The 12614-nt window shown below is 31.2% G+C and overlaps 1 protein-coding gene across 1 annotated transcript in view; it reads left to right on the top strand.

Annotated features, from left to right (window-relative positions):
- Nucleotides 1-12154, top strand: part of LOC127715163 (polyunsaturated fatty acid lipoxygenase ALOX12-like) — a 35690-nt gene extending 23536 nt beyond the window's left edge. Inside the window, exons 11-17 of the mRNA XM_052221201.1 lie at nucleotides 540-632; nucleotides 1911-1971; nucleotides 3372-3510; nucleotides 6929-7026; nucleotides 7687-7863; nucleotides 8146-8309; nucleotides 10047-12154. Coding sequence (XP_052077161.1) covers nucleotides 540-632; nucleotides 1911-1971; nucleotides 3372-3510; nucleotides 6929-7026; nucleotides 7687-7863; nucleotides 8146-8309; nucleotides 10047-10185 — 871 coding nt within the window. The 3' untranslated portion in view covers nucleotides 10186-12154. The remainder of the gene's footprint in view (nucleotides 1-539; nucleotides 633-1910; nucleotides 1972-3371; nucleotides 3511-6928; nucleotides 7027-7686; nucleotides 7864-8145; nucleotides 8310-10046) is intronic.
- Nucleotides 12155-12614: the final 460 nt, after the last annotated feature.

Here is a 12614-nt window from a genome sequence, read left to right as displayed (position 1 = left end):
TATTGTATTATAGGAAATCATCATGGGTAGGTTGTAAACATATTTTATTAAAGAAATCGTTATATATATATATAGCTACAAGGGTAAAGACATAAATACGAAATATACAAAAGATTCAATAATTGGGATTAGGAAACAAGAGCAGTGCTGTTATATAAATCCGTCTCCCTAAATTCAAAAATAAAATTACAAGCTTTGAAGGCATGCTGAATAGCGAAGAAATATGTATGTAACAAAATACAGTCAATGATTACAATAACATAAAAATATTCATAAGAAAAAAAATAGCAAGGGAAGGGGGTGAAAGGTGTTTTCAGAAAACATGAGAGTGTTATTAAAGAATGAAATAATATTTCATGGTATGATGCATTTGTTTTGAGGATATCGATTTACAGTACTTGTCTTTAAAATTAAGCCAGTTCAACATGACCAAATATGTGATTTTATAAAATAGTGTATAAAGGTTTATTTAAAACTAATTTGCAGATTATCTACAATTTGAGTGTTTTATCTAACTGTAACAATTTTTTTTTTGGCAGAATGGCACGCGATTTACTGTTTATCCCTGGAGGATACCTTGACACAACAATGAACATTCATTCAGCTGGAGTTTTACAATTGATTCAACAAAGGTATGTGTACAAACTTCTAGGAGGAATATCAGTTTTTAACGAAGATCAGAAATGATACGCTGATTATTATTTGCTGGTAAAGCAAGTTATGTCTATTTGATATATTCAAATGTTATTTTTCTATATTGTTCAATATAAAAACGCTTGTTGCAGTAATAGTTCAATACAAATTAATACTATCAATTAATACTATCTATTGACTTAAAGGGTTCAGAACTAGTAGTTATGTAATGGAAATTAAATAAAGGTAGCTACGAAGGTTAAAACACAAAATTATAACATGATAATCTAAAAAAGGCAGGGATATCATGAACACGAAAGAAAACGTGAACAGTTAAACAAGTGTTTTGAATCTTTCGTTTTATACTAACAATAAGATTTCTGTAATAATTTTTAATGAAACAAATGCATTTGGCATGCCGATCAAATTTTGACCATACCAAAAAGAATATGTATATTGACCTCTGTGACAGATATATATAGAAAACGGTAATTGTCTTGAAATAGTGAAGGTTCACCTCCATTTTTTCACATACTTCGCCGAACATCAGCTAAAAATCCTCACTGACTAACTATTGGCATGCAAATAAATAATTCAACTCTATTTCAATCCGTATTCTTGCAAACTTTAGTTTGACCTAAGCAGTGTATGTAGTTATTTTGTTGACTGATTCAGCCCATACAAAAATCATTCTTATACACTCAGGTGAAAAAATATACAAATATTCTAAACAGGAAGCTAAACAGACCTAGAAAAATCGCCGTTATATGATTGCACTTTTTGTCTGCAACTTTATATCTAAAGTTATATGTATCTCTGGTTAGGTTATATGACCATTAACAGTCTTCGGGGTCATTAGATGGCGTATAATCTAAAATACGCACGAAATGCTAATACCTATATATAAAAAGGTGTTCACGCATTGTTAGTTGTTTCTTCTGATTTTTTTTGTAATTTGTATAAACGATGTTATAAACCTGATCAACATATCATAAAAAATTGGGTCAAATCAGTACCTTTTGAAATAAGTAAATATTCAAATAAATAAAAAGTAACCTGGTTTTTTTCCCTCGTTTTGGAGTTAAAAACCGACATACTTGACAACTTCCTGTTGATATTTTAAAAGCAGAATTCAAGTGAATTAGCCACATGATAACGTCTCTTGAAAACAGGAAAATGGTGTTTGGTTTAAACATATAGGTGTTTATCCTTTACAAGTCAATCAGGTTTACAAAGAGAATGAATAGGTGTTGTAGACTATTTTTGTGTAATTATAGGTTGGGCGATTGGAATATGAATATCGATGGCACGTTTCCAGTAGATCTACAAGAAAGAGGAGTAAGTACATGTTGTATATAATTAAATGTAACACTACGTTTCTAATTGGATATACTCTTAAATAGTTTAATATTTTTTTTGGTATGCTTGCACGCTTTTATACATGTGTATAGATATAAGAAGATGTGGTATGAGTGACAATGAGACAACTCTCCATCCAAGTCACAATCTATAAAGGTATACCATTATAGGTCAAAGTACGGTCTTCAACACGGAGCCTTTGCTCACACTGAATAGCAAACTATAAAGGGCCCCAATAAATTACTAGTTTAAAACTATTCAAACGGGAAAACCAACGGTCTAATCTATATAAAAAACGAGAAACGAGAAACACTTATGAACCACATCAACAAACGACAACTACTGAACATCAGATTCCTATATGTGAAGTCTGTTTTAAAAGTCAGTTTTAGTTATGTGGGACATGTAGTTATACGGATAGCGAAAAAGCTATCATTGTAACAAAAATATGCAAACATGCAACTCTTATTGAATTGTATGCGTCCTGGGCGCTTTTGGGGATTAATCTTCATCGAGGATCCTCTCAAGTGAAATATTTGAAACTAAGTATGTATAAGAACTGCACCTTAAAATTGTATTATGACAGTGAAAAGCTTAAACGATATCTGACTTACACATTATAATTTAGCTTGAAAAGGGCCTGTAAATATGTCAAGTGAAATTGTTTTGACTTTTGAATTTTGATACATTCCGCATTTTGTAAATGATAACACTGTGAATTTTTATTATGAATAAATGATAATGTTAGTCCTTAAAAACTCAAATTTCCCACAATTTTAACTATGATTAACACCTCCTTCTTCGGTACATTTTACAATGATGACATAACTCAATACTAGCATCTCAACTAAAAAATTGTCTACTTTCTTCAAACTTATGGTTGTGTCTTTCATATCCATATGTATTATTGACAGTGTTGAATATTGATATTTCCCTTTAGTAAATAGATTTCAATTCTAATGTATTTGCGCATCCACATGCGTAGATTATCATTGAAAGGGAGTTAAGAGAACATTTCTCTGTCCATTAAATTCTATAATGTCAGGTTTCCAACAAGTCCATATGTGTTGATCAGCATATAAATATGAACAACCGGTACCTAAAATTCTAAAAATTGATAACCGCACCGGAATTTAGTTACAAAGCTGTTTGAACAGGGCTGGATTTACTTACTGCAGTGGGTACATGTATGTTTGAAATTAATGGAAAGATTCAGATAAAATAATATATTGTTCAATCTTTTAAGATAGAGCTAGATCAATGCGCACCCTGATCACACTTCAACGTACTTCTGAATTCGTCGCTACATGAATGCCCGGTTCATCCAAATAAATTAAGAATATATGATAAATTATAGAGATAGTTTAATGTATTTGCAGCTTACAGGTGATGATGGAGTTAACAAGGTTAACATACCTGGGTTTTTTTATGCCGAAGATGGTTTGCGACTATACAATGTTATACACAATTATGTAGAGCAATATGTCCATCACTACTATTCAGGACTAAATGACGAGGGTAAGTTAGTTTTATCTGGTAAAATTAAAATATTGACCTTTATTACATCATTGAAAGAGATGAAATCAGTTTATGAAGTCTATGTAATGAATTCCGTCATAAATATAAATAAAAAGGAATCTGGTTGTACATTTTGGATCCTAACATTGTAAACAAATGTTTATTCGCTGGAGGGTGGACAATTCATGAAATTATGTCGTTATTGTCATAAATAGGAAGACAATAAAAGAGGAAGTATCCTATTTGTGCTGCCTTGTTACAAAATGAACCCGTAAAGAACCTGTGAATTTATGAAAAAGATCTTACTCATCGTCATTTATTAATAATATCTAAGATATCTAAGAACGAATCCTTGAATTAAAACCATTTCTTAAAAAAACAAAGCCGGCAATGCACGATCATGTTTTTCTCTGACTGTTTATGACGTTTTTACACTAAACACATTGGATGCTGGATGTGTACTGATTGATAATTTAGTCATGATTTTTATATTATATGTTATTGGTTTTGAACAAGCTGTGAAAAACTGAGGTTTTAAGTGTAGCCTTTTTCAACTGATTTGTATAATTTGTTCTCATGTTGTACTTTTACACCATTGTCCCAGGTTAGGGGGAGATGGGGATCCCGCTAATATGTTTTACCCGACACATTCTGTATGTATGTACCTGTCCCAAGTCAGGAGCCTGTAATTCATTGGTTGTCGTTTGTTGCTGTGTTACCTTTTTCTTTTTGTTTATTATTTTGTACATAAATTAGGACTTTAGTTTTCTCGGTTGAATTGTTTTATATTTGTCATTTCGGGGCTTTCTATATCTGACTATGCGGTATGGGCTTTACTCATTGTTGAAGGCCGTTCGGTGACCTTAAGTTGTTAATATATGTGTCATTTGGTCTCTTGTGAAGAAATGTCGCATTGGCAAGCATAAGACATCTTCTTTTTTTATATCAAATGTTAAAAATGAGAATGATTGATTTTAAAGATTTTAGGTAACCCGCTCCATTTACGAGTAATATCATCTGTTACCTTAAATGATTCGAGAACTCTATATAACTGAATGAAACAGATCTTAGAAGGATGCAGCTGTAATATTTAGTCCCTTTAGGTAACATAGTTTGTTGGCAGTTTCAAGACGAGTGCCATATTTGGACAGGATCTATTTACCTTTCCAGAGCCCCTCAGATCTCCAGGATTTTTTTTATGGAATTCGTGATTTATTAAAATCTTAATTCGCAGCGTTTTTCTATGTTAAACTAAATAAAATATATGAGAAGAACATAACCCGTATCATGACAATAACTGGTTTTAGAATAAATGTGTTTATTTCCGATGCAAAGACCCTATAAGTGAATCAATATTAAAGCCAAAATATGCAATCTTTAATGACCTGACAACAGTATCGTAACTATATCCCTTCTTGATAAGTCTGTGTAAAGGTTTGTTAGCTTTGAAGGTGAATGCCGATATTTTTGTGCTTTGTAAAGAATATTACAATAAAAAATTGGATGTGAAATACCTGAACGTATAAGATGTCTGCATTTGAATTATATTTACAAATGATGTCCTTGTATCGATGATAAAATTTAGTTAAAGTTTTGACCAGTTTGTGATATCGAAAATCCTGGTGTAATAATTTTTCAGTAATACACAAATATCTCTCGCTAAAATCTAACACGTTGTTACCATGGTTACATACACGAGCGAATCTTACAAGTTGAGATATATAAACACCATAAGATGGTGACAAGCTGCAAGGATAACTACTAGTCAAACAATATTTCGACCCAACTGATCTGTGCTGCAGGTACAATGTGGTTATATATTTTTCTAAAATGATTAACAGGTTTTACTTTCCTATCTGAAATGAGTGTTGTTTATATAATAGTTTCAATTATGCCCGTGTGTTTGGAATATCTTTCACTTTGAAGAGATATCAAGCTTGTTATTTGAAGTGTTAATTTCTAACATTTCCGTTCATTTAGAAATAATGTTTTAACTTGGGCTAAAGTAAATTCTTCCTTAAAAGCGCTGTTCAAATCAGAAATCAACATATCTTTGTAGCAGGCTACATGAACTTTCATGTATAATTTTCAGCCTCTGAGGGTTTGCCTTGAAATATTTACAAAAATACTGAACTCTGAGGAAAATTCAAAACGGAAAGTCCCTAATCAAATGGCAAAATCAAAAGCACAAACACATCAAACGAATGGACAATAACTGTCATATTCCTGACTTGGTACAGGCATTTTCTTATGTAGAAAATGGTGGATTGAACCTGGTTTTATAGCGCTAAACATCTCACTTGTATGACAGTCGCATCAAATACATCGAGAAGCAATTACGACCCACCAATTTTATAAACTTGTTTATTTGATTTGCATGAAATAGCTAGATAGATCATCGAAATTGCACATGATAAACTTTTGTTACGGCCAGACATCACCGTTAAATTTAAGCCAACAAAATACAAAAAAAATCAATAATAAATTAAACACATTGTATTATACAATTTTACAAGAAGAATTATACAAAAAGAACTGTCATTTTATCTGTACAAAATATCTAAATGTCCGATCCTTTTTTTTTTTCTTTATTCGAAATTCTTCTCTCAACTATTGCGGAATGTAACGGAATTCAATTATGTTCTAAAACTAGTTTATTCCATATGTCCAAAAACTAGTTTCTTCTATATAATTTGTCCTTGGTAAATATTTAATTCTAAATATATAATCAACGTTTTACCATTAGAATAAGAGTGTATCATTAAGTGTTTTGACTCGGTACACATAATATATCGACATATTGCATAGTCACTAGCTAGAATCCCGGGTCCTCAATATTATTCAACTTCGTTTTTCATTTGGTGTTTTCGTAACTGTTTGATCACGGGTGAGTCCTTTGTATACGAAAGGCGCTTCTAGCATACACAAGTTTAGCCCGGTGTCTACGATGAGTTTATTGGTGATTGTTAGATCCAATTTATAGGTGCCACATACATGTGTATAAATAAATGAAACAAAATAACAAAGAAATAAGTTTATGTGATTCTCAATTTTATTATGTGATAATCATGATAATCTTAACAGTAAGGATCCTTCTTCACGTATAGAAATTGTCTGCTCTGATCAATCATTACTGTAGAATTTGGTAACATCTTTTTAATTCTATTAGGTTTGTCTGATTTTTTTTTTGTTTTTGGTATTTAGTGATCGTTTTTTGCAGAACTTGTTTCAATTTTCACTAAAGACGATCGCCATTAATAATCCTCGTTTGATGAATTGCAAAATATAAGCAATAACCGATACATGTTTAACGATGTCATCATGAGAACTGACGAAGCACACTTATAGTAAGTTTTATTTTAAAGAATATTTACAGGATATGTTTGCAAACACTAATATTTGTATTGATTGATTAAAGATATCATGACTAGGTTGTTAGGCGACACTGAGATACAGGCCTTTTACGCAGAACTAGTCCTACCACGTGCACAAGAAAATGGAGGAATTGGAATGCAGGTGAGTTAACTACTAAATTAGATTTCACAGTCAATGTTATAATTATTCTCACCTCGACGAAATGGAAAAAAAAAAAACGTGCGATAAAGGTATGGTGTTTCCAATGGCAGCGGCATTTGCAATTATTAGATTGTGAGTTTGAAAATTTAGGGAGATTCCCTAGAGGTAGGTTAATCTAAAAAGTTATGGCTTTTGCTATCGATGGCATATGTATACATACACAATGTCACATTGAAAATCAATAAAGTCTTGCAGGTCCTATAATAAGCTTACCCATGCTTTGACAAGACCGTGAAGGAACTTCATTAAAAAATAGAAATACGATAATTGAAAAATTATTATTTTAAGTAGCTTGTCGTCGCAGAAGAAACATATTTGGAGAAGTATTTGTTAAAAATATTACAATTTATACATTAAAAACTTAAAGTTACGGAAGAAAAACAACAGTAAGTGTTTGGTACTTGGGAAAACTCGACATCACAAGTACTACTTAGTTAACCATTTGTCTGAAATACTCAATTTAAACTTGCAAGTTCTACAGGCAAATGCAATAACTGATACAGAAGTCTTATTTTGTTTTGAATATGAATATGACTGTTCTGCCGATAGAAAATATACAATCTTTGATACTTATCAAGTAAAAACAACTTAATTTTACAGGGAGTTCCAGGAAACAACGGCAGATTCGAGACAACTGATCAGCTTATTGATACCCTAACATCAACAATATTCATATGTTCGGTTATGCATGCTGCTACAAATTTTCCACAGTATGATCAATATGGATTCCCGCCAAATTATTCAACATTACTGCATGGAGCACCACCTCAAAATGCGGTATTGTTTGTTTTTATTTGATTATACAGTCACGTGTATTCTAATGGTCGAAATAAAAAATATAAAAAAACAAATAACTGTATTGTTTGTGTTTAAAATTAGTTGAAAGCTATTTTATGATACTTGACTGATGATTAAATTAAAAAATTTTTTCAAAGAAAGGATCATTCTTGTATTTTAGTTGATTTATTAGCATAACATGTGACATGGCACCAACATGGTTTATAGATAGATCCATATATTTATGATGAATTATAATATCATCGCTTGTATTTTTTTAAGAATGAGATAGACGACCAAGCTGTATTAGATTGTCTTCCATCAGTCAGAGAAACCTTTGACATCATGACGAATTTTACTCTTCTCAGTCAAGAAACAACACAACCACTCGGACAGTCTGAAGTTCAATTAATTGAAGACCCAAATGCAGTGACAATCCTTAATGCGTAAGTAGTATAGAGTGAAGTGTAATGTTCTTCAATCCTAGTAAGACCTCTGGCTTTTGCAACTACCCAAAGCCAGGTCTGCATTGAATAAGCTTTAATTCTAACTAAGTGTTTGGTAAATTTTCCAATATTATTTGACTTTTTGTCCTGAATTTCCTGTCCTCCGATTCCTTTACAAACACTGAATTCAGTGGTGTTATGCCTTCTTAAAAACTAAACAAAAGTAATATATTTTAGAAGAGTAAAGAGATATTTTAAGTAATTTATAATAACTGAATCAATGGCCTAATAATTTACCATTCATGGAAAGTTAACGTTCAATACTGACACGAACACAGCGAAAGAGAAGGGATCATCATTGCACAAAAAAAAAGAAACAAAACCTCGTGTTTTGTGTCCACAAGTTATTTACAACATTTAGGAATTTCTTTTATTCATACACATTTTTTGTTTGGAAGCTTGTATCTACTTTTTAAAATATATATTCAAATATGATATCACATCCTTATTTTTTACGGTGATGTTTTTATAAAGCCAGTGCATATAAGTACTATCAATTTAAAGTAATTGGTCCTTTGAATAATTTAAGTTATTCGTAAAGGTTGTCAATTTTACACTACCGTAAGGTCATGGAATAATGTCGTCATCAGATAAAAATTAATTTTATTTTTCATTAATTTAAAAAATAAAATTATCTCAATCCATATGATTGTATAGTTCTACATCCTGTCGATGCTTATATGCTGAAAATGCGCAATGTCATGCTTCTCAAAGACTGTTTATGGCCCAATCTATTGGATATGTACTGATTCAAATTTTAGTTTTGGAAAACAAATATTTATTTATCAATTGGAATAGACTGGAAACTCATTTTCAGTACCTGCACGAACTCTTGGGTCAGTAACCTGTGATATTTTTGTCTTTTTATTAAGGTTTTTTTGTGTGCTGATTGTTGCTCTTCTGAGTCCAGTCTTTTCCGACTGATTTTATTTAGTTAGTTCTTCTGTTGTGCTCTAACACCACTGTACCAGGTTAAGGAAAGGTTAAACGTTTACAAACATATTTAACCCCGTTCCTAATTTACATGTGCCAAGGCAAGAGTCTGTTATTTGTTTAAGCATAAATCAGGTGGTTTTCTCTTTTCAAAGATTTCATTTTATGTCATGCAAAGGACATTTTTATCTCACTATACGGTATAATTTTTTCTCTCATTTGCACAGAACTCTATACTGTAGATACCTTAGGTTACTGGTGGATCAATGACAAACATACCACATCTCCTTATGTATATATCTATACATAAGGAGAGTTTTGAATGTCAGAGAATGATTGATAAAGCTTTTGTCAGAATATTTTACAAAACAAAACTTTCTGCAAGCCTTTAGTTTTCTCGATTAATTTGTATTAAATTTTGTCATGTCAGGCCTTGTATAGCTTATTTTGCTCTTTTTTGACGAACGCACGGTGATCTATTGTTGCTTTAACTACGTAGTTTGGTCTTTGCTTGACGTTTGTCTCATTTGCAATCATTTCGTATCTTTTTATTCAAATTAGTAAACGAACAAACATTTAAAAATGAGGTAAGTCAAAAGCGATTGTATTATATCATTTGATTCCGATTTATGTGCAGTATAATGGCACAACAATTTTCTAGTGAATCCTATAAAATATTTTTCATAATCGATATCATTATTTATTTGAATTAAAACATTTCTTTAAAGTCACTTTATATTATAGGTTCAGAGCAGAATTGGCCCTAATTGAACAGGAGATTAATGTGCGAAACCAAGAAATCATAGCAGGAAACCAGAATCCGAACTTCATTCCGTATACTAGACTTTTACCAAGCAATATTCCGAATTCAATTGCAATATGAAAAACGTAGTTTTCGTAAATGCACAACGACATATACTAAGTATCCAGAAACTTTTAAGTTTAAATATTAGTCGTAACAGTTTCTTTTGTTGTAACTAGACGTTAGCACTTCCAAAAAGATATATAAAGAACTTTGGCAAGTTATTACTTGAACAGTTGTTTATATCGTCGTCTTTGGTCTCTGGTGGATATTTTACTCTTGGCAGTCTTACCAACCTCCTTATTATTGTATACAAAAAAAAAAAAACATATGTTATATCTTTCGTAGATGTATGAAAAAGAACAGTAAATGTCTTTTAAACGTTGATAGTATAGAATTTTTTATCTAAAAGACAACCGACACAACATAAAAAAAGCATCAAAGTCAAATATCTTTCAAAGGGAAACGAGTCTCAAAATAATTTTATTGAACTATCTCAAAACCTGTCAAAGGACATAACACTTTATAGATGGCAATGACTGTCTTCATAACACCCATTATGTATATTTGGCAAATTAGAAATAAAACAATTATATCTCTTTACTAATCGACGGGCTACCCTTTAAACACCGAAAAAAGATGAAATGATTTTTTTTCTTATTTGCATACCCAGAAAGGATATCGAAAATGTGAACCTGTTTTTTTTTTGGGGGGGGGGGGGGGGGGGAAAGACATTATTGGAAGATATTTACATAATCATTTTATCGCCTGTGATAATATATAGATAACGCATAGCTGAGATGATGATATAGCAGATTGAGTCAAGTTTACAATGTTTTCGAGTGGTAACAATCTGATCTATCACCCATTTAACTCTGTGGTGTTTTTTTTTACATATTATACTGAATGTTGTTTTAATTGTCTTTTAAAGAGTATGACCTATTTTCCCTGAATTAATTTCACACAAGGGTCATTTTCAAAAAGTGTTCTAATCTTTACTTACCTTCAGTAGAACACATCTAAATATTTGTGTTTTAAGGTTGGCTTATTGCTGAACAAGTTAACAATGCTCAAAACTGCAATTTTGAGAGATTAGGCAAATTTTAGTATTAATTACAAAAAGATACAAAAAGGACATCGTTAACTAAAAGCTAAATTATGTTGCCAGTAAAGGTATTTATTTCATATTAGTTTTCTCTCTATGAATTGGATTTAAAAAAAAAAAGCAAATTCACCTGGAGAAAAGTGACATTCACCGCGCTGAACGTAACGCGCTTTTACCTTTAACGTTATTGTAAAATGTCTAATATACAATTGGACTTAGTAAATATTTAACATCAAATACATTGTTTTCTCTCGGAAAATGGAATATGTCTTTTGTTTCGGTAAATATGTGGTTTAATTGACTTTTGACGGCCTCAGTGATTATCAGTTTTTCAAGTCAATAAAACCGACTACGACACCAAAACAAAAGACAGTAATTGTATAGTATTATCACGAGCTTGATAGATCTACGAGTTAGAATGTGCATGCCATAATCATTTAATTGTATTTAGCAAACTTTGAAGAAAAAAACTGTTGAACACATATTTGTGTTACTGAAGACATCGCTAATTTGAGGTTTTATTTGCACTAGTGCAATAGTGGGGTATTGTTGCACGCAAATTTTTGATTACATTCTGTATGTAATATGTTGTTGCTATGCAATACCAATGTATATAACTATAGCAATAAGGAGTAAAACAATCCTCTTTTCTTTGTTGATAAAAAATGAGAATGACTCGTTTGATACTCTTTTCGTTAAAAGATGTCCAGTTTGAAGAGTTATGTCAGAACTTTAAAAGAAAATTCATACTCATAAAAGATATTTACTATCCAGCATCTTTATTAATTTTTTTATTTCATTATTCTATTTTCCTTTTTGACTTACTAAGTGTGTTTTATATAGTTTCAATGTATACTGTATTTATTTTTCATGTGCACAGCAGCGTTTTTCATATACTGTAAAATTAATCATTTCAATATTAAAAATAAAATACGTTTTTCGTGATTATTTGTAGTTATACACTATTGATTTGCGACTAGAAAAAACAACGTATACAAACATCATCCTTACATTTTTTTATTGGACCGTCCTACATTTACAATTTGAAAAATTGCCAACACAGGAAATGTCCAGGTTTTGAAACAGTAAAGCAGTGGTAGGAATTTTAATGCAGAACATGAAATATACAAAAAGAGAGAAAAACTTTGTGTTTTAGATTTAAGGTCATTCAAATGTTCTTCCTCTCTACCTGTTTGCTCAAAGTTACTTCAAATAAACAATGAAATAAAAATAAAAAGAACCATAGTGTTCGACTGTGTGCTGGAATTGTTATTGCAGATATGACTTTCAACTTTTTTTTAACCATCGGAAGATTTACCTGTCTAAATGTTTATGACCATGCGGTATGGGTTTTTCTCATTGTTGAAGGCCGTACGGTGACCTATAATTGTTAACCTCTACGTCA

The sequence above is a fragment of the Mytilus californianus genome, unplaced genomic scaffold (assembly GCF_021869535.1).
Source record: "Mytilus californianus isolate M0D057914Y unplaced genomic scaffold, xbMytCali1.0.p SCAF_9, whole genome shotgun sequence".
NCBI classification, from domain to species: domain Eukaryota; kingdom Metazoa; phylum Mollusca; class Bivalvia; order Mytilida; family Mytilidae; genus Mytilus; species Mytilus californianus.
Note: the sequence above shows the minus strand (reverse complement) of the source record. Positions and strands in the feature narration are given on the sequence as shown.